The 21,539-nt window shown below is 43.6% G+C and overlaps 1 protein-coding gene across 8 annotated transcripts in view; it reads right to left on the bottom strand.

Moving 5' to 3' along the window:
- Window positions 1-2,722: 2,722 nt before the first annotated feature.
- The window catches only part of TTC6 (tetratricopeptide repeat domain 6), a 74,710-nt gene continuing 55,893 nt past the window's right edge, over window positions 2,723-21,539 (bottom strand). For 7 of the 8 annotated variants that reach the window (XM_083609175.1, XM_083609173.1, XM_083609170.1 and 4 more), the window contains 9 exons: window positions 20,761-20,901; window positions 19,489-19,602; window positions 17,540-17,659; window positions 16,448-16,521; window positions 15,240-15,450; window positions 12,886-13,038; window positions 6,413-6,583; window positions 3,889-4,114; window positions 2,723-3,271 (listed from right to left, as the gene is read on the bottom strand). In XM_083609175.1, coding sequence (XP_083465301.1) covers window positions 3,138-3,271; window positions 3,889-4,114; window positions 6,413-6,583; window positions 12,886-13,038; window positions 15,240-15,450; window positions 16,448-16,521; window positions 17,540-17,659; window positions 19,489-19,602; window positions 20,761-20,901 — 1,344 coding nt within the window. In that variant the 3' untranslated portion in view covers window positions 2,723-3,137. The remainder of the gene's footprint in view (window positions 3,272-3,888; window positions 4,115-6,412; window positions 6,584-12,885; window positions 13,039-15,239; window positions 15,451-16,447; window positions 16,522-17,539; window positions 17,660-19,488; window positions 19,603-20,760; window positions 20,902-21,539) is intronic. The other variant, XR_014546998.1, reaches the window with a different exon arrangement.

The following is a 21,539-nucleotide window of genomic DNA, read 5'->3' as shown; positions in this document are numbered from 1 at the left end:
GAGATACTGAGACGTGATCTCACCCCGAAAAAAGCACTTTTTCAGGACTGTGATCTTGAGCAGTGGTCCAAAACATGTATTTTGAGGGCGCTGTCCCCTCAAAGTGTTTTTTCGAAGCAATGATCTTACATGTTGCCCCCAAATATGCTTTTTGGGGCACCAAGCCTGAAAAAGTACTTTTGAGGAGCCACGATCTCACGCAAGTCATGTGACTTGTGCAGGAGTGTGGCCCCAGAAGATGGTGTTCCAGTTTTCCCACACACCATTTTGGAGGGTATACAAATGAGTTGTGCCTTTTTGTGTTCAGGTGAGGAGCTTGGAGGTGCTTCTGGGCCCTGCCCTTCTTTCTGAGGGGTATGTGGGGCCAGTGGTCAAAGGTAACCCAGCCGAATAGAAACCAACAATGCTGACATGGTTCTCAGGAAATGGACAGTGAAAAGCCTTTTCTTTGGGAACTGTGTACTAATCATTAGGAACAAAAGTGAAGTGAGAGAACATAAGAGTCCAAGCATTTTATTTTCTCATATATATGCAGTCACATTTATTTCAGCACTCATTTTAGAAAGACCTAAAACCTACATAATACCACTCTGTACCCCTTGAGAATTTCTTATGTTTTTCAGCCCCCAAGATAACCTTATTTCCTAATTGATATGCTAATCACATTAATGTTTGAGCTTTCCAAAATTCTAATTAACAGCTTGCTTTGTCTCCAGCTAATTCACTAAATACTTGTTTCTTAACAAGATTAAAGGAGGCGGTGGATTTCCATTTTAGAACAAAACTGCTATCCTATATAAATCTAACCAGGTTTAACTGTTTTATACTGAAGTCCTATGCACAGTTATCTAGGAGTAAGTTCCATTGCACCCAATGGGCCTTATGTATGAGCAGACAGGTATAGGATTGCACTGCCAACTTCTCCTGAACAAACTATTGTTTTGTTTTTCATTCCTTTATTTAATTCATTTTATATGAAGAACTCAAGTATTACTGCAGCTTCCTGGGTGTTCTGAGAGCTCCAAGTCCCCTCATGAAGCTAAATTCTTAGGATCTATGGAGGGGTGAAGAAGCAATCCACGAGTTACAGAGATACTCTAACTTCTGAAAGCAGGAGGGGAGAGAGATGTCAGTGTATAAACAGGTTCCATATGAAAAATTCACAAAGCAATTACCTAAGTGTATTTAAATTGCTTTAATAAGAGGACCTGCAACACAATGTTGCAGTGGAGCAGCCCACCCTGTTCCAGTCAGCCATGCCCTCCCTCACAATGCTCCATTGCATTCTCCCTCCCATCTACTCCTGTTGAGGAGCCAAAAGTTAGCAAGTGAGGGCAACCCCCCCAAAAGCCCCCATGGGCTGTTTGAGAGGTTTCTTCACCCCTTTAGGCTTTTCACTTGCCAGATCTTTTGTACTTCTGCAAAAAATTGGGGTTCTCCTGAGCTAGCTGACACCACCATCCTGTGTATAGGTGCCGCTTTGACTTTATAAGCAGTGGCATTCATGTGTGGGCATCAGATATAGAAGTATTTCTGCCTTGCATTCTTATTCATGTGTTGATGCTTTTATATACCCTGTACCTCTTCAGTACATAAGGTAGTATTCAACAAAATAATTGTGCTAGCAATTAGTGCTACTAAAATGGGATTTCCCCTTCTTCTGTGCATGCTCCATTCTGTCCCACAATCTGCTCTGGTGGTTGGGGGAACCCTCAGAACAGATTTAGAAGGTGTATGGGGGAGGAAGAATGTTCCATTGAGAAAAGAATATCCCTTGTGCTGAGAGAGCTGGTGACTTTGCGCTACATTGAATACAACCCATAACCTCCAAAATTGATTTTCCATGACACCCTAAACTCATCAGTTTAGATTAGTTTTATGAGAATATTGTGCAAGGAACAAAAGAAAGGAATGAGAATAAAATTCATACAGAATGTGGCACAAACATGACAAGGGAAGGCGAACAGCCAGAAAGAAAATGGAAGAAAGATAAGTAAATGACCGTAAGAGAAATCGAGGTGGGAGATTGTTTGCATGTTATGAAAGCAAATGATCTTCTTGACATACAGTTTTACATTTCCTACAAAGATTATATAACTATAGACATGAACTAATGTTTTGTTATCAGCTTCACATGTCAGATTTTTATACCTTATATATAAAACTCAGATATGGCTAACTATTGGGGGCAAAACTATTATCTGCCCCTGTTCTTTGTAACAGACAGTGGAGGAGGCTGGCAAAAAGGAAGTTTCCTGGTGGTTGTTTTTCTTACACAGCTTTTAAAAACAAAGTTTGGAGATTCCTTTGGGAATGTGAAGTGGTATAGAAATGATTTAAAGAAACAACTGAACAAATAAATAATACAGTTCGAAGAGGATCAGATGCAGTGCCAACTCTCCTTCTATATCCACCCAGTTGCCCTATCCTACCAAAGACTGGTTGAGCACATGGGACTTTGGGGATAGATGCATCTGCTTTGCAATGTCCTTGAAGAGTCAGGAGCCACGGGGACCATACTTGTACACTGTGGGATGCAACACACCAACACATCACCCTATATGCTGACACAACTGCTCTGAAGAATGGGCTTTCTCAGCCTTTAAACTCCTCTAATGGCTCTTACTGGAATCTTCTGTGCACTGCGCTCTGAGTTTTTTCCCCTTCTGAATGGGCATTAAGGGTAGTCAGTATTTGCTGTATTAGAATACATGAGGATAACAACAAACCACCATTTTATTATAGCTGTTTATTTGTATTCGGCTTTATCCATATTAGAGTATTCACATATTGATTAAATGAGGGGGGAAATCACCTAAAGAAGTTTCAGCAAATCTAGTCCTTAAAAATGGAGAAACAAAGATGTTATCATTCACATTTCTCTAATAAGTCAACTGCTTTTTTCTTTACTATAGTCAAGTGATTGTTTTCATTGTTCTTTTCATTTAATCTTTCCTATTCAGTTATGTAAATAAAATATGTACAGACATTCACAGTTAAAATTTAAGATAATTTGCAACCGATACATTAGTATACACAGTATATACAGTAACAAAAGATAAATGGTATTCAACATAAACTGGAAAAGCAACTAACACAGGCGATCGATCATGTTACTCTACACCAAAAATATATTTTCACCCACTGATAAGCTCCTGGATGCTGATAGCTTTCTTGTAATCAGCAATAGCTTCTTTCATTAAACCCATCTTGCCACGAATATCAGCTCTGAGTTTAAACATCAGGGAATCATACGGCTGAATTGACAGTGCTGTAAGAAGTTAGCATTGTTATTAGAGATTTCTCAGAGTAAATAAGAATGATATGCTAATATTCATCTGAAAGTGCTTGCTTAATTTGGATATAGAGAGTTTATTGTGCAATCGTCTTCATATCTACTCAGAAACAAGTCCAGACAAGATAGTCTAAATATTAATTTAATCTATTTTGATATTCAATCTGTCTCATAGGTTCTAAATGCAGGTAATTTCTTTTGCTGCCGCCTCAAGTGAAAGGCAGGAATGTACCTTGGGGTCCCTTCCAGGATCAGAGCTGGAAAAAAGCACTAGGGGGAGCTAAACCTACCTGGGTCCAGTGTGACATCACAAGAAGAAAGAGGAGACGCTAAAAAGCAGTTTGCCCACCTCCAAACACAATTCAAGTCTCATACTGTTGACCAACTATGCATGATTGTCCAGACACATCTAGATTGAAAGTTTACACTCCCTACTTCATGCAGCATTTTTGGGGCTGCATAGTTCTGACCATTGGGATCAGAGAGATCATTTAACAGACCATTTTGAAGCTTTGCAATGCCTTTTTAAAAGAAGAGGAAGGTACATAAACTACAGTAGCGCTCTCTCTCGCTGTATCTCTGAGCATTTTTACCTTTTGAAATGGCTTCCTCAGCTTGCTCATATTCCTGCAATGTACTGTAGAGATTTGCCTTGTTAAAATATATTGCTGCCGAGAAAGGAGAAAGGCAAATTGCCTGCTCAAAATCTGCTTTTGCTTCTTCAAATTTCTTTAACAGCGTATTTGTAATAGCTCGATTTAGGAATGCAGATTCATTTGTTGGATCAAGCATCAGTGCCTTGGAATAATAGTTATTTGCCTAAAAAAATAAATAAAATGTATATGCATTTTGAAATTGCTTATTACTTTTGTTTTACAAAATCACTAACAACAACATGAGAAATGAATGAAGAATTTTGTTTTAGGGAAGCCTGGTTGTATTCCAGTCTAGCTGCTTTCTCCAGTAATTGCACAATTTGCTCATTCATTCAGACAAACATTATTCCAAACAATTGTGTTTTGCTGTTTTCTCTGCCATCCCATTTTTGTTGTTGTTGTTGATTTACTGCAAAACTTTGTTGTTGTTGTTTATTAAATTTCTATACTGCCCTTCATCCAAAGATCACAGGTTGGTTTACAATATAAAACACAAAAATGTGTATCATACTAAGAAACAGAAACCATACCCCAAAAACCATACCTCCTACACTTCAAACTTCCACTACAGCTGCAGAATAGTAGTATCAGGTGTGAACTGACTGCAGTACTATTGCTTCATCTGGGGCGAAGGAATAGTCTGTTTGATCGGAGCCATGACTACTGCCAATAACAGAACTGTATTTTATACAGTGGTACCTCGGGTTACATACGCTTCAGGTTACAGACTCTGCTAACCCAGAAATATTACCTCGGGTTAAGAACTTTGCTTCAGGATGAGAACAGAAATTGTGCAGTGGCGGCAGGAGGCCCCATTAGCTAAAGTGGTGCTTCAGGTTAAGAACAGTTTTAGGTTAAGAACAGACCTCCAGAACAAATTAAGTTCTTAACCCAAGGTACCACTGTATTGCTTTTGATATGTTCTTAAAATTACTTCACATGTGGTCATTTTGTAAAAGGTTTTTGCAGTATATCACTTCAAAACTGCTTAAATGTGAAGCAATTAATAAATTCAAGAAACAAACAAATAATCCATTGGCAGTACTTTTGATGACAAAAAATAATTATTATTCCTTTTCAGCAGTGAACTTTTCTGGACTTCCAGAAAAACACATAAAGGACTACCAGTTTCACCTGCTGCATCTATATCAATGCTGACGTGCACAAATTGCCTTTTTGGAGAAGGAAAGTCAACAGTAACAAGGGTGGTAAGCAGTAGACCGTACGAATGCTGGAAAGGGCTGCCTTTCCTTCTAAAGACTGCCTTCCCCTTGGCATGGGGATTATATAATACATAAACATTTCTGAAAGGGTTGGTCCTACAATAATGCTTGCAAAAAATGCATTGCTATCTACAATGCATTCTGATATATTTGGTTATTAAGTTACTCAGTGGATCAAAAATTTGCTCAAATTCTCATGATTTTTCGGAAATTTAAAATGCGGTCAGTAAAGAACATTTCATAAGACTTTCTGATAACTAGCATTATATTTGTCCCATGCTTTATTACAAAGTTATACGTTAGAGTACCATTATCAGCTGTCATTTCTAACTTGAAAGACGCTAATTGTAGCTACAGAAGTAGAGTATATTCATTTGATATCTGGGAATGGCCTTTTTGTCACAAAAACAGCTATTTTGGGCATGCAAAATTTTAAGTACTGTGTAATAAAAAGGTAAAGGTACCCCTGACTGTAAGGTCCAGTCACAAACGACTCTGGGGTTGCAGCGCTCATCTCGCTCTATAGGCCAAGGGAGCCGGTGTTTGTCTGCAGACAGCTTCCGGGTCATGTGGCCAGCATGACTAAGCTGCTTCTGGCAAACCAGAGCAGCGCACGGAAACGCCATTTACCTTCCCGCCAGAGCGGTACCTATTTATGTACTTGCAATTTGACGTGCTTTAGAACTGCTAGGTGGGCAGGAGCTGGGACCGAACAACGGGAGCTCACCCTGTCGCAGGGATTCGAACCGCCGACCTTCCGATCAGCAAGCCCTAGGCTCTGTGGTTTAGACCACAGTGCCACCTGCATCCCCAAGTACTGTGTACATAAATCCCAGTGCATGGTATGAACACATCCAAGCAGATACACGATCCTGCAGCCTTGTATTTGCTAGTTCCTCCTATGCTTGCTGTTGCTATTGGTGTTGTTGACAGATCAGTAGACAGAGCACTGCTGTAGGGCAAGCAACTGCCCAGTACCCCACAGTACTGCAATATGGGGGAAGTGCATTAGAGTCTAGCATAGTTCTCCCTTCTGCCTCCACCCCAAAACTTGTACAGAGTGACCTTTCCAGTCAGCCTGGAAAATCAGGATGTGAGTCACCCATCCTTGAGCTTTAAGACAAAAATGCTTTTTAAAGATTGTGCTAAAAAATCTTCTACTAACTGAAATCATGCAAGCAAACCATTCCAAGGAAAAGAGTTCAGGAAAATTAGCGTGCAAAGAATCAAATACAGACCTGTGAAAACTGCCTGTTGTTAAAGTAGATATTTGCTGCATTGAAATATGCCAAAGCATAGCTGGGGTCAATGGAGATAGCTTGCTGATAATCTTTCATGGCACAGTTTAAATATCCCATAAACTGGTTAATGACACCTCGATTAGTAAGCAGCTCTGCACTTGTAGTTACCTGAAATATAGTCAACATAAATAAAATTGTAGGAATAGAACTCATAAAAGACATAGTTGTTAGAAATAGACAGTAATATCTTGATCTTGACAGTTACCTTCAATTTATGATCTAAAAGCGGAGATGTTTATACACAGCAGCAGAGCAGATATATGCATGAGAATGAACTTAGAAGTGCAAACTAAACTTGGAAACCCACCCATGCACAGAGCACACTTGTTGAAATGGCTAATAGCCATGATGGGCATAACATTTTCCCATGTCATTGGTGCCTACATGCACCGTGACTCTTCCCCAGCACTATCTACCATGCTGCCTAGGCAACTGGCAACATCTGCAACCTTCATGCCATGCAGGCAATTCACCCTGTGGTCTGCATGCCCACCACAGCCACAATCAGTGCTTTTTTTCTTAAATAAATGTTTAGGGGTTGTTATGTACTGAGTTGAATAGGATCCAAACTGCAGCAGTCTGATTGGTCCTAGAACAATAGGATCCAAAAGGCAGCAGTCTGATTGGTCCTAGAACAATAGGATTCAGAATGCAGCAGTCTGATTGGTCCTAGAACAATGCAGCAGTATGATTGGTTGGCAGGAACCACCCAATCATGCTCCAGATAAAAGTGAATCCACAACCTGATTGGCTTACAGTAGAATTCCGGAATTAGCCAATCATGTGCAGCCCATTGTGTAAATAATGTATATAAAGCAGATACCTTGAGGGGACATTCATTCATTCCTCCTCACCACTATGAGCTGAATAAAGAGCATGAAATCACTTTGCGACTCTGAGTATATTTCACTGGCGACGAGGATGGGATCCCGCTGAGCTGACTGCCACACACAGCACCGCAGCACCGCCACCTGTCGCACCGCTGCCTCGCACCGTGTATCCAGCCTTCAGCTCCGGGACACAAGGAACTCAGAATGGCAACCGACAGCAGCTTCTCGCCGTTCAACCCAGCATCTGGAGACTGGGAAGCGTACGCCTCCCGTTTCACCTTCCTCCTAGAAGCCAAAGGGGTCACCGATGAAGAAGACGCCAAGAAGAGGGCAATATTCTTCAGCGTCTGCGGAGAGGAGACGTTTGAAATCGCCCGGGCTCTCCTTGCACCTGAAGACGTTGCTACTGTTCCATACAAAACAATAATGGAACAGCTGAAGGGGCACTTTTCGCCGCAGCCCTCAGTGGTGGCTCGTCGAAATGCCTTCTACACAAAGCGGCAAGCCCCTGGGGAAACCATAACTGGGTTTGTGACCTCTCTCCGCCAAGCCGCCCGGTCCTGCAACTTCTCAGAGCTGGAGAACATGCTTCGTGACCGCCTCGTCGGTGGCCTGAAGGATGAGAAGCTGCAACGACGCCTCTACGCTAAGAAGAACCTAACATTCCAGGTCGCTCTGGAGGAGGCCCTGGCAACGGAAGCTGCTGAGAGGTCGACGCAAGAGGCACGGCCGAGCCAGCCGTCCCAACTGAGGGTCCACCACGAAGACCTCACCGACGACTCAGGATCCAACAGGGAGGAGGTGCACCAAGTACAGCAGCACACTCAAGCAGCCCACATACCACAGCTGCCTCGACGAGAGGGAGGGAACTGCACAAGCTGTGGAGAAAGTCACAAGAGGAGGACCTGCCGTTTCCGCAACGCAGAGTGCAGGCAGTGCAGAAAATTGGGACACATCGCCCGGGTGTGTCGGGCTCGGCCCACCCGACACCAGGCATCAGATGACCAATCCAAGAGCCCCAGGTCCCGGGGCCCAACGCACCAAGGCAACTCGACGGAGCTCACGGACTTCCAGGTATACCAGTTGCCCCACCCCAACGTAGAGAAAATTTATGTAGAGGTACAGATAGAGGGGGGCCCATGCCGCATGGAGCTTGACACGGGTTCAACTCTATCCATAATCTCGGCAAGGACCTTAAGGAAACTGTGTCCTACTGGGGGTCCCAAACTCAGGCCGGCCCCATTCACCCTCCGGGACTTCCAGAAACGTAAGGTCCCCACAATGGGGGTGGGGACCTTCAGGGTGCAATACCGAGGGCGGACGCGGCAACTGGACTTGCTTGTGGTCAAGGGCCCCTACATTAGCTTACTGGGATTGGCATGGTTTGGACCACTGGGGCTAGCCGTCACCGGGGTGAACCACACGAGCTTACAAGTGGACGTGGACGCCATATGCAAGGAATTTCCAGGGGTTTTCGATGGGAAATTGGGACAGTATACGGGCCCCCCCATTGCTCTACAGCTTGACCCCGCAGTACGACCGGTCAGGCTCAAGGCCCGCCGGGTCCCGTTCGCCCTGAAACCCCGTATAGACGAGGAATTGGACCGACTCACGGAGGAAGGAGTGCTGGAGCCGGTGCCTAATGCCCCCTGGGAAACCCCAATCGTCACACCCGTCAAGCCTAATGGTTCGGTCCGCATCTGCGCAGACTACAAATGTACCATAAACAAGGCCCTCACGGCCCATGCATACCCAGTGCCAGTGGTCAGCCATGTCCTTGCCACCCTGGCTGGGTCGAAAATTTTTGGTAAGCTGGACTTGGCCCAAGCATATCAACAGCTGCCAGTAGATGAGGCCACAGCAGAGGCACAGACGATTGTGACGCACAGAGGAGCGTTCAGGTTAAGCGGCTGCAATTCGGTGTCAGCGTGGCACCAGGCATATTCCAGAATCTAATGGACTCTCTCCTTAAAGGGATTCCTGGTGTCACCCCCTTCTTCGATGATGTGTTGATTGCCGGGCCCACACCAGAGGAGTTTGAGGACCGCCTCCGCACCGTTCTGCACCGTTTCCAGACGGCGGGTCTCAAGGTGAAGCGGAAAAAATGTCTACTAGGAGTGCCTCAGGTGGACTTTCTGGGATTTATGGTGGATGCAGAAGGGGTCCACCCGACTGGGGACAAGGTACGGGCCATTTGTGATGCCCCAGCACCCAAGAACAAGACTGAACTTCAGGCCTTCTTGGGACTATTGAACTTTTACCATTCCTTCCTTCCCCACAAGGTGGCGGTAGCGGAGCCCCTACACAGACTCCTGGACAAGCGGGCCCCTTGGGTGTGGGGCCAGCACCAGGAGGCCGCATTCCAGGCAGTCAAGGACTTGCTTGTCTCAAACTCGGTCTTGGCACACTTCAACGAGAGGCTGCCGGTGGTGCTAGCATGCGACGCCTCGCCCTATGGCATTGGCGCTGTCCTGGGACACCAACTCCCGGATGGAAGAGAGGTACCGGTGGCATACTTTTCCCAGACCCTCAACGCAACTGAGTGGAACTACTCGCAAATCGACAAGGAGGGTCTGGCAATCGTGAAGGGAGTAAAAAAAATCCATGATTTCTTGTACGGGCGGCCCTTCACCGTGGTGACTGACCACAAGCCGTTGCTTGGCTTGTTTGCCCCCGAAAAGCAGACCCCCCAAGTGCTGTCTCCTCGCGTCCTCAGGTGGTCAATTTTCCTTGCCAGCTACCAGTATGCACTGATTCACCGCCCTGGGAAGGCGATGGGCCATGCGGACGCCCTCAGCAGGCTACCACTACCGGAAACAGGCCCCGACCCAGCACCTGCACAAGAGGTTATGAGCCTCGAGCTGCTTCCCGAGCACCCCATTCAGGCACAAGAAGTTGCACACCATTCCAAGGGTCATCTCCCGGGTCCTGGACTGGGTGTGGAGGGGATGGCCCAGCAGCAGCCCCGGGCCAGAATTCGCCGGCTACACAACCCGCAAACATGAACTGTCGGCCCACAAGGGGTGCCTGTTATGGGGAAGCAGGGTCGTTGTTCCCCAGCCCCTCTGCAAAAGGGTCCTCACAGCCCTACACGAGACACACCCAGGGGTAGTAAGAATGAAGGCCCTTGTCAGGAGTTATGTGTGGTGGCCAGGGATCGACGGAGAGATAGAGGCCTGGGTCAAACACTGCCAGGCCTGCCAAGAATCCCGCCCAGATCCCCCAAGGGCCCCAGTCCGGTCCTGGGAGTCCGCCCAAGCACCATGGTCACGCCTGCATGTGGACTTCGCTGGCCCCTTTCAGGGGAAAACATTCTTCATAGTGGTGGACTCCTACACCAAATGGCTGGAAGTCGCACTGGTACCATCCACTTCCACGTCCGCAGCCATCCGGGTACTACGCAGGCTGTTTGCAACCCACGGGCTCCCTGACACTCTCGTCTCAGACAATGGGACTGCATTTACGTCAGGAGAATTCCAAACCTTCACAGCGCAGAACGCCATCCGTCACATCCGTTCGGCGCCATTCCACCCTGCCACCAATGGCCAAGCAGAACGCATGGTGCGGACCACCAAGGACACCCTTCGCCGCATGACGCAAGGGGATTGGGAGTACCGCCTTGCCACATTCCTTCTAGCACAGCACAGCACCCCCAGCTCAACAACTGGCCGGAGCCCCGCTGAACTACTAATGGGTCGGCGCCTTGCAATCAGATTGGACCGCCTTCACCCCGATAGAGCGCAGGATGAGGTAGTGGTGGGGGAAGGCAGGAACCCCCGGACCTTCGAGGCCCAGTACCCAGTGTACGCAAAGAATTTTGGGGGAGGCCCTGCATGGGTACCCGCCACAGTCACCAGGGTCACTGGCCCCGTGTCGTAAGAGGTGCTAACAGATGGGGGGCAATGCTGGCGCCGCCACTGCAACCAGATACGGCGACGATTCCCGGGAGAAAACCAGGAGGAGGAAAGGTCAGAGGAGTCCCAAGGGAACAGAGGGGCAGTGAGGCCCATAGAGCAGGAGGGGCAAGCAGGAGAGGCAGAATCAGTAAATACAGAGAGGACCCGTGAGGCCGAAAGGACACCGGAACCAGAACCACGACTGAGCGAGCCGGTTGCGCCAGACCATACAGCCCCATCACAGCCAGCATCCTTGGAACACGAGCCAGAACCTGAACCCCGGACCAGGGAACACCACAGGCCGCAACGCACACGTAGGCCGCTAGCGTACCTTGAGGACTATGAATGCGACCTCCCGGGCAGGACTGGAACTTAGAGGGGAGGGGTGTTATGTACTGAGTTGAATAGGATCCAAACTGCAGCAGTCTGATTGGTCCTAGAACAATAGGATCCAAAAGGCAGCAGTCTGATTGGTCCTAGAACAATAGGATTCAGAATGCAGCAGTCTGATTGGTCCTAGAACAATGCAGCAGTATGATTGGTTGGCAGGAACCACCCAATCATGCTCCAGATAAAAGTGAATCCACAACCTGATTGGCTTACAGTAGAATTCCGGAATTAGCCAATCATGTGCAGCCCATTGTGTAAATAATGTATATAAAGCAGATACTTTGAGGGGACATTCATTCATTCCTCCTCACCACTATGAGCTGAATAAAGAGCATGAAATCACTTTGCGACTCTGAGTATATTTCAGGGGTACTCTCATTTTCCTACTCATATTGAAATACTGCCCCTCAATGAGGCCAAACTTAGATTCACAAAATATTTAGGGGTATGCGTACCCCTGCGTACCCCCAGAAAAAAAGCACTGTCCACAATTATCTATACAGTGGTACCTCGGGTTAAGAACTTAATTCATTTTGGAGGTCTGTTCTTAACCTGAAACTGTTCTTAACCTGAAGCACCACTTTAGCTAATGGGGCCTCCTGCTGCCGCTGTACCACCGCTGCACGATTTCTGTTCTCATCCTGAAGCAAAGTTCTTAACCCAAGGTAATATTTTTGGGATAGCCGAGTCTGTAACCTGAAGCGTATGTAACCCGAGGTACCACTGTATTCTTAATAATCATATATCACGCACTGTTGCGATCCATCCATCCACCAAAGAAGTATCTTTGGCACAAGAGGATAGATGTTTCTCCCCCAAGGAATGGATCCCTTCTAAGGGAATGTTTCCCTCTTCCTCAAGGTGGACACTCTCCTTCACCAAGACCCTCAATCTCCCTGGCAACTATGATATCTCTGAAGCCCTCCTCCTCCACTCTCTCTGCCCCTCTTGCCTTTTACAGCATGAAATGGAAATGGGCACTATGAAATGCTGTGGCAGCTGCAGTTAAGAAAACTAACTTAAGAGAGAGAAGTCAACTCTCTCTCACATGAGCAGTAAAAAGAATGTTGCAGAATTGCCCTGAGAACCTGGGGAAATCGGACGCGCAATCCATCACATACATGTCTTGTATGCCAGCCTGTGAAAGGCTCAGTGCATATGAGTAACCATCAAAGATAAGAAGCAAATTATAAGCAAATTGGAGATAATGTGGAAAGACAGAGTTTACATGAAGGGTATAAATTACAAGCAAGGAAGGACACTGCAAATGATCAGTAACTGATCAAATATTTACCTTGAGTGCAGCATTTGTATCTTGAAAGGCAGCAAAGGTATCGCCCATCTGAAGAGAGACTACAGCTCGCCCATCATAAGCAATGTGACACTTGGGATCGATATAAAGAACTGCTGAAAACTGGGCCCAAGCTTTCTGAAACTTTCCAAGAGCCTACAATAATTTAACATAAACAGTAACAAAATCAGATATAGTAAAAAAAAAACCTCCCACCTCTTTAAAAATGTGCCTAGAACAAACAACATCAAACTGGTCCCCTCAAGATATTTTGGACTACATCTTCCATCATCCTGAACCAGTAGATAACCAGTAAAAGAAGTCCAGAAAATGAACCTTGAATTGTCGTCTTATAATCAGATTTTAATGAAGTAAAATACATGTTACAATTCTAAATAGTTTGATTTTATCCAGTAAAACCAAACCTGTGTTGTTCTCAGGCTCATTATCCATTATATATTGTAGAAAGTGAAAACCTGCAAATGTCATGGGCACAGAAATCCATATGTCTCAGCGCCAGTCTGGAGCTCTGCCAGCCTTTGCTGGCCATCACCTGCAGTGTGGTGTAAACATCACCTGTTGAGTGATGCCAAACAACATCACTCTGTTGGTGCCAACCTCCTTCTGGATAGTGTACTCCAATCTCCCTTTGTGTTGGTCTTGCAACAAACATGTGGGCAGATGCACTCCTGGCAAGATCTCTTCTGCTAGCAGCCAGTGTGGAGCACTGGAAAAAGATGTCCCAACAGAGGAGCTGAGCTACCTTGGTACCTGTTGGATCCCAAACCAGCCCCACTTTACGCTGATGCACCAAAACCCCACTGCTCTGTATTGCCCTACCTACTGGTTGGGGCCAGTTTTAGAACTGCTCACTAACTGTGCAGTTCTATGCATGTTACAAAGAAGCATGTGAAGCTGTTACAAGAGCTTGTGAAGACTGAAAACACTACTTGCCATGTAGGTGTTTCTTGGAAGTATATCGACAAAACTGCCCAAAGGCTGTAAAGCTAGTTCCTAATTTAAATGAGTATTATTTCAAAACAATGTGTAGAGAGCTGCTTTATGACAAACCACAATAGCAATACAGTGAGCTATATGAAATGCAAAGAAAAGGTAATTTGTAATTTCCTTTTTCATATCTCAGTTAATGCAGAACTATTCCAATCCGTTGACTGGTGTGTTGTGCAAGAGTTTCCCAGCAAAGTTTCATTTTAGGACTAACACGTTGACATTTCCACTAGCTTGCATCCATAATTGTTCTTCCATTTGTGGAAAGGTTTCTTCCATTCACAGGAGGATCTTTGATCCAGCAGAGACCCCAACTGGTGGAAAGCGGGGATGGAGGTATTTTCTCCAATCCTGCCTTCCCACTGCAGCACCCACTTACACCTTTCTGGAGGGCTATGTAGCTCAGAGCATATTTCCAAGGAGCATAGGGGGTGGCAGGAAGAATTAGTGAAAACTGCTCCCCCCGCTTCTGTCAGCAGGAATACCCCATGAGCCAAGTGCCGTGCACAGAATCTCTAGATCCAAGGCTATATGTAGAAGCTCCGCCTCATATTTTGGACACTTACTGAAATAGTCATGTTTTAATTGCAGTGCCACTATCTCAGTAGGGCCGATCTTCTATAGTAATGTCTCATACCTCTATGAGTCTGCCAGTATCTTTCTCCTTAACCACTTTGCCATTGCTGTGACAAAGGGTTCTAGTCTGGACTTTAACATGGTTTATTTTTAGGGATCATAGTTGTAAATTTCCTGCCTTAAGCCCATATACTCTCTGTCTCTCATTTCCGTGTAAGAAACCAATTTTTCTACTTCCTGATATGACAGGTTATTTATTAGGCAAAAGGGTTTAAGGTATACACACATTTTAAATGGACACATGTCCTGACCTCACACAAAAGGCGATCCATATACAGAGTGGTACACCTCATGACATTGCCAGCAGGATAAAGCTGAGAAGTATGGGAAGTTACAGGCTGCACTATGGGAACTGTGGAAAACAGCTCCTACTCTGCTTCTTTTCCCCATGAATTTCATAGGAAAATAGTACTGCTTTCTAGTATTGATCTCCAACAGTTAAGAGTGCTGAGTACGATAGGCACAGGTCCTACATAAATCAGAGGGCATCAGTTCTTCTTACTGGTTAAAAATAGATTTAATTTAGGTATGAGAAATGGAAATAATTGACCTACAATCGCACTTATATGTGCTGGTTATTTTATCCTTAAGAAAAGTGTTTAAATCTTTAATGTTCATTATGTATTTTAAGTGAATGCCCTAAATTGTCAGAGGAAGTTTAAGGTTGCTGAGTGCAGTCGAATATTATAAAGACACAGTTACCAATACATTACCTGCAAACTATATCCTGCACAAAGTCTGGCCTTTATGCACAAGGGATTCAGATGTATTGCTCTTGCGAAATCTTTCTGGGCTTGTCTAGTACCTTTCTCATGACCATATTCCAGATATGCATTTCCTCGTCCAATATAGCCATCCAGAGAAAAGGGATCTATTTTAATAACCTTTGAAAATGACTGCACAGCTTCTTCGTATTTCTGAAGTCTGAAAATCAATATACATTTGAAATTAAGTGTTTTATTAGCAACATTTGATATTATATACTTTACAATGAGTGAACAAGCAATGGTGCAGAAACCAGGACCATAAATATATTTTGTAGCCAAAACATCCCTCTCATTTTTGTATAATGCATTCTCACATGGCTTATTTTGTCATGGTTTACAGTATTTATTTCACCATCTATATTCCTTTTTCAAGCATGAGTCACATATTGTGCTGATCATGTGAACTTGTTCAGAAGCAGACCAAAGCAGCATTTTTCTTAATGTAAATATCCTGTTCTGGATACAGGGGCAGATTAGAACTTTGACTTTAAAATCTGATCTATGAGCTGTTCAGGCTGTTACCACCCACCACCATCTGACTGATCTCCTTCGTCTTCTATGGGAAGCTTCTCTGAGACTTGGTGGGGGAAGCTGAGCATGAAGGACTAAGTTTCCTCATATACTATACAGTCCAACCTGAAATGGAAGGTGCTTCCTGACTGCTGTTCCTTTTAATTAACTAAACTTTCTGTAGAGGTGGGGAGCCTCTGAGGAAACAAGCTCCAAATCTCCATCTCCCCTTTGCAGCCTATCCAGAGTGGAAGAGGGGTTGAAGAATGGCTGCTCTTTTCACACACTTTCTGTGCCCTTCCTGAACTGCAGCGCAGACTAGAGCATCCCCACTCTGGTTGGACCAGCCCTGGAGAAAAGGCAATGGTGGGGGAACAGCCTCCAGCAATTTTTGCACTGCTGCCACTGCCCAGCTAGCATGCTAAAAGGATTCCACACTGATCTGGCCCTAGGTGAAAAGCCTGTGGGAAAGAGCAGAGCTACAGGGCCTAAGAACTAAAAGCACACAAGAAAACCATTCAACCTCTTGCTCAGGAAACCACCCACTGCAACTGAAATGTTCCTCAACTTCTGCTTTGCCAACTCTATTGTAAACCATGATATCAAAACATTTATTCTAAATTCCTACTGTTTGGTATTATTACCTATGACAGCAGTGTCCAATATTTTGAAGTAGTTTACAGTCTTTTGGCTTACTCAGTGCTACTTCTGCAAAGTCCTAAAAACAGAGAAAGAAAATATTTGTGATGTACCCAGCACTGACGTCACAGGCATCATCCAATAAGTGCCTATAATGCTAGCACATTGCTCATACCCACAGCTGTGAGTGGAAACCAGCAGTTCCTGAGAAAAAAGTTTTTAAATTTTATTTTAAGTATGTGTATCCCATCATTAATCCAGAGATCACAGTGCAGGGAACAGTAGGTCTGCAATAAATAACAATCAACAGCAATTAAAACATGGCACATAGACCAGATATAAAGCAACTAACTCAGCACAGAATCAGTCACAGCCCCCAAACATCTTTGTAAACAGTCAGGTTTCAGACTGTTATTAGAATAACATCAGTCCAGACATGCATTCCCATCAAGAACAAGTCATCCACCCAGTTCCCTGATAGAGGAAAGATCTAACCAGAGCATTTCCAGTTCAGATTCATTTTCCAGTTACTAGACCTCATCTAGCCAACCACAGCAGCCAGACACCAGATGTACAAGAAACTGCACATCTTCAGCTGACTCACATAACATGAAGAAACAGAGCTGGGTGTCATCTGCATATTGGTGGCACCCAAATCACCTCACCCAGCAGCTCCATATAGATGTAGCATTGGGGGGCAAAATAGAATCCTGTGCGACCCCACAAACCAATTTATATGGGGCTGAGTAGAAGCCACACACTTCCCACCCTCTGGAATCGGCCCTTTGGTTAGGACTGGAACCATCACACCACTGTGCCTACCACCCTCAGTACATAAAGGCATTCCAATAAAATGCAGATCTAGGAGAATCAACAGAGCTGCACTCTCTCATCTCACTACAGAAAGAAGTCGTCCATCAGGGAGACCAAAGCCAAACTGGAACCTAACGACAGAATGAAGTGAATTTAGATAAACAGCCGTCACCAAGAATATCTGAAGTTGACTGGTCACCACCCTCTTGAGTGCCTAAGCAACTAGGCTATATTCAGAATAGACCTACTGAAAGTAACAGGACATGACTAAGTTAGGTCTGTACCTCTAGTGCATTAGCATGTTGGTTCAAATCTACATAGAGTAAGGCACGGTTGATCAACACTTTCAGAACAATGTCCTTGCTGGGCTCAAGAAGAAGAACAATCCCATAATCTTTCAAAGCCTGTAAAAATAAACACAGTAACTGGTAAATAGTGCAAAATATGGAATCTCATTATCCTGTATAAAGACATTCTAATCTCCCCATCTGATTAATAATTACCTGTTTGCTTTTCAAAGAAATAAGCAGGGTTGAGAAGCCTGTGGCCCTTCAGATGGTACGGAGTGAGCTACAACTCCAACCCTCCCTGACCATTAGACATGCGGACTGTGGCTGATGGGAGCCAACAAATTCTGAAGGGTCAGAGGTTCCCCATTCCTGGAATAAAGGCTTGAGAAATGTGGCTTATACTATATAACTTTACTAGGGTGTTTAACAAAGAATTAAATGTACAATTTTCCAAGCTTCAGCAAAGTTCAGAGAAAGTAATTAATTTTCAATATTTTGTTTTAGCCTTAGTTTCATGAACTATAGTGACTATAAAGTTTGCTGTTATGAAATACAAGGGAGAAATAGATTAAGAATAAATTTGGCATAGCTAAAAGCAATTCATTCTTCCCAACTTGGCGATTTGGGGAAAGAAAAGGACCTTAACCATGGCACTGTAGCTGACAGGAGTCCCTTGAGCGACTCTTGGAAGTCAATTTATCATCAAAACTACAAGATATCATGGACCTTGGAATTTCCCAACTGCACCATCTGCTTAACAGGACTATTGATTTTGAACTACCTCTGGTCATCTTAGTAAATCTGTCTTTAACTGCGGTAGTTACATGTGTCTGATTAAGTTTTATTGGTTAAGTAATTTTTATTGGTTTTCATAGAATGTCTGATAAAGTTAAGAAAAAATACAGCAAATTAAGAAAAATATAGCATTTAAATACATTTTTTAAAATGCAGGTTTTTTCTTTCACTGAATTTGCACATTCAGCAAATCTTTTATGAACCAACCATCAACGTATTCCTCATATGGGGTACAAAGGTAGGGAAACAGTTAAGACCAGTGATGTGGGTTTTGTGGGGGGAATTTCCTATGTGAATTAGCATATTTAGGGTAATTTGTGAATAGGAATTTTTTCAGTGTGCATATTTAGGAAACAAGGCCAAAAAATTTGAAACCTCTAAGCTTGCCTAATATTGTATTTGCAACTGGCATCCATTCATTTAACTAATAAACTTATGAAACAGAAAGATTTCCATGGAAAAGCAAAACATTGGAAAATTTACATTTTGTAAAAATTTACATCCCATATCACTGGTTAGAATATTCATACACTAATAGGCTTGGGATATAAATACTGAAAATGCAAGAAAAAGCAACTGGCACTTTTTGCTGTCAAATACTGGCAACATGACAACAACAAAGCTAAAATCAACACAGAAAGGCAGAGCAACCACTTGTCATTTGCCATATTAAATGTGCTTTTGCAGTCATCTATTCACATCCCTGTGGGTTCTTAAGGTGTGCAAGGGTCTGTCAACGTGATGCTCTAAATTCATGAAATCATAGAATAGCCTTCCCCCAACTTGGTGCCCTTCATCTGTTGTAGCAAGTAACTCCCATAATTTTTGAGCATTGACTATGCTATCTGAGGCTGATGCCATGTTGGGGAAAGCTACCACAGGGATTCAAATGCAGAGGCCATTACCAACCAAGTAACACAGTGTGAAGCTCCCCTTCTACCCAAAGTGAATGGGAATAAGAGCTCAATGCAAATGCTACAACGTACACAGAACTCTAGACTGAAGTTAGTAAATACAGTAAGTAAACAAATGTCATAAACTGGAAAAAGGCATGATAATTAAAAATAAAAGCAGGACATTCAGATTCAGAAATAGAGGTAAAGTAATTGAAAAGTATTATGTGACTGCCCTTTAAAAAAGAAACATACATTTTTGCTGTCCTTCAGGCAGTGGTAAGAAAGTGCTCTATTGTAATATGCCAAAATGCAACAATTGTCTAGGTCTATAGCTTTACTTAAATCTTCAACGGCATGTTTGTAAGTCTGTAGGGAAAAAATGACATGGCATTAGTCATATTACCTAAAATCATCAAATAATCTGTATAAATGAATATCGCTACACATTCCTCTATATGTAATCCTGTGTTGGCAGGTTTTCTATTGATATCTGTTGAAATTTGGAAGTTTATAAAATTATGAAGGTGACTTGTATTTTTCATAATACAAGTGGTCATTTGGTGAAGTTACCTGGCAGGAGATTAAGGACAACATTTCTTCACACAAGGCATAATTAATTTATGGACTTCACCACCATAAGACATAGTGATGGCTAGCAAGTTATAGGGCTTTAAAAATAGTTAGATAGAAAAATACGGTAGATATAAGAGGCAGAACAGATTGAACCAAGCCTATTAATCAAGCTTGTAAATGGAAGCTTGATATTCAAAGGCAGAATACATCTATGTTACCTGATGCTGGAAACAGAGAATGACCATCACCTATTGCCTGCTTGTAGTGGCATGTGTCTCAAAAAAATCAAAGCAGATTTTTGTCTGATCCAGCAATGCAATTCTTTTGGGAAAAGCACCCTGAGATTTTCAGGGATTGGACAGATGAAAGGAGCAGAAGTTTATAAGCTTCACAGGGCTCTTTTCTTTTAAAGTATTACCTCACCTATATTAGCTCATACTGTCTCCCTAAAACAGTTACCAATGTTATAGTTATAACTATAGTTATAGTTATTTTTAAAACAAACAAACACTTGTGTCCACCTTCACGACATGAAAGTGTGCTATTTCTTACAAGTGGCAATTATTATTAAACTATGGGAGAGATTCAACATTGTACTCACGTGATTGTTGTGGCAGAGCAAGCATTTTGGCTTGGCAAAGGAACAATCCCCCTCTCCTCCTGCCCCCCGAGCACTGTTTTGGGGGTCCCCCCCCAAAATGAACCAATTTCAGGGGAACAAGCAGCAGGGGTGGGGATTTGTTGTGCAAGGGGAAACTGGGCTTCTGTTGACATTGAATCCCACCCTATATTTCAAAAATATGTTCAGTTAAGGCTGATTACTACATTGGTGTGTTGATCGTAAGTTTTCGATTCTTCTTTAAAATGAGCAGCAGTGTACTCCAAACATCTGTCTTTACCTGCAAAAGGTAACATACTTCATCACCAAAAAAAATAAGACAACATTTTTACCCTGTTATAAAACTTCAGTGCTCCTCTATAAAGATAGGCTCTCACGCTTGTAGGCTGAATTCTGAGGGCTTCGTTGCAATTCATTATTCCCTTGGAAAATCTTCCTTTGCATCCATAGTAAGCAGCACGACTTAAATATGCCTTTACAAAAGCATTACAGAAGAAAACAAACACATTTTAGAAGGAAACAAACACCAACAGGCCCATTACCAGACATTATGTTGCCTGAGATGGCTAGTAATTCTGCTGCTGCTCAGTCTTCTTTATGGTGCTAGTGAAGCAAACATCCTCCTCCTTCACCCTGCCATCTCCTCATTCCTGCTCCTCCTGTTACCTCGCTTTATTTGTTTATTTGTTTTCTTTTCTTTTCCTAGAAGTTTTTCCACTCACCTTGCTCTGAGAAAGACCCAAGGGGGGATCTTCAGAGTGAAGTCCTCTGGGTGAGGTGGCCTGGGTTACAAATAACTTTAAAATTTCTAAATTTAAAACAGCATTTTGGGTTTCAGTGGCAAACTACAGCATCAGTTTAGGCAGTCTTCTGGTTACCTTGTCCAGAAGGCCTCACTCTGCAGAAGGACCCCCTTTTGCATGAGTACCTTGCAAGAGATGTTAAATAGGAATGTAACAGAGGCCTTTAGAAAACTGCTTGCATGAATGCTTCTTACTATATAGACACAGAATGCCTACACAGAGATGTATGTGTTTGGATAGGTAGGGGTGTGGCTAAATGAGCAGGCCTGAAAATTCAGCCTACACCATTGACCCTGGTATACCACAAA

The sequence above is a fragment of the Podarcis filfolensis genome (assembly GCF_964270895.1).
Source record: "Podarcis filfolensis genome assembly, chromosome: 1".
Lineage (NCBI taxonomy): Eukaryota > Metazoa > Chordata > Lepidosauria > Squamata > Lacertidae > Podarcis > Podarcis filfolensis.
The sequence above is the reverse complement of the archived record's forward strand: the minus strand, read 5'-3'. Positions and strand labels throughout refer to the sequence as shown.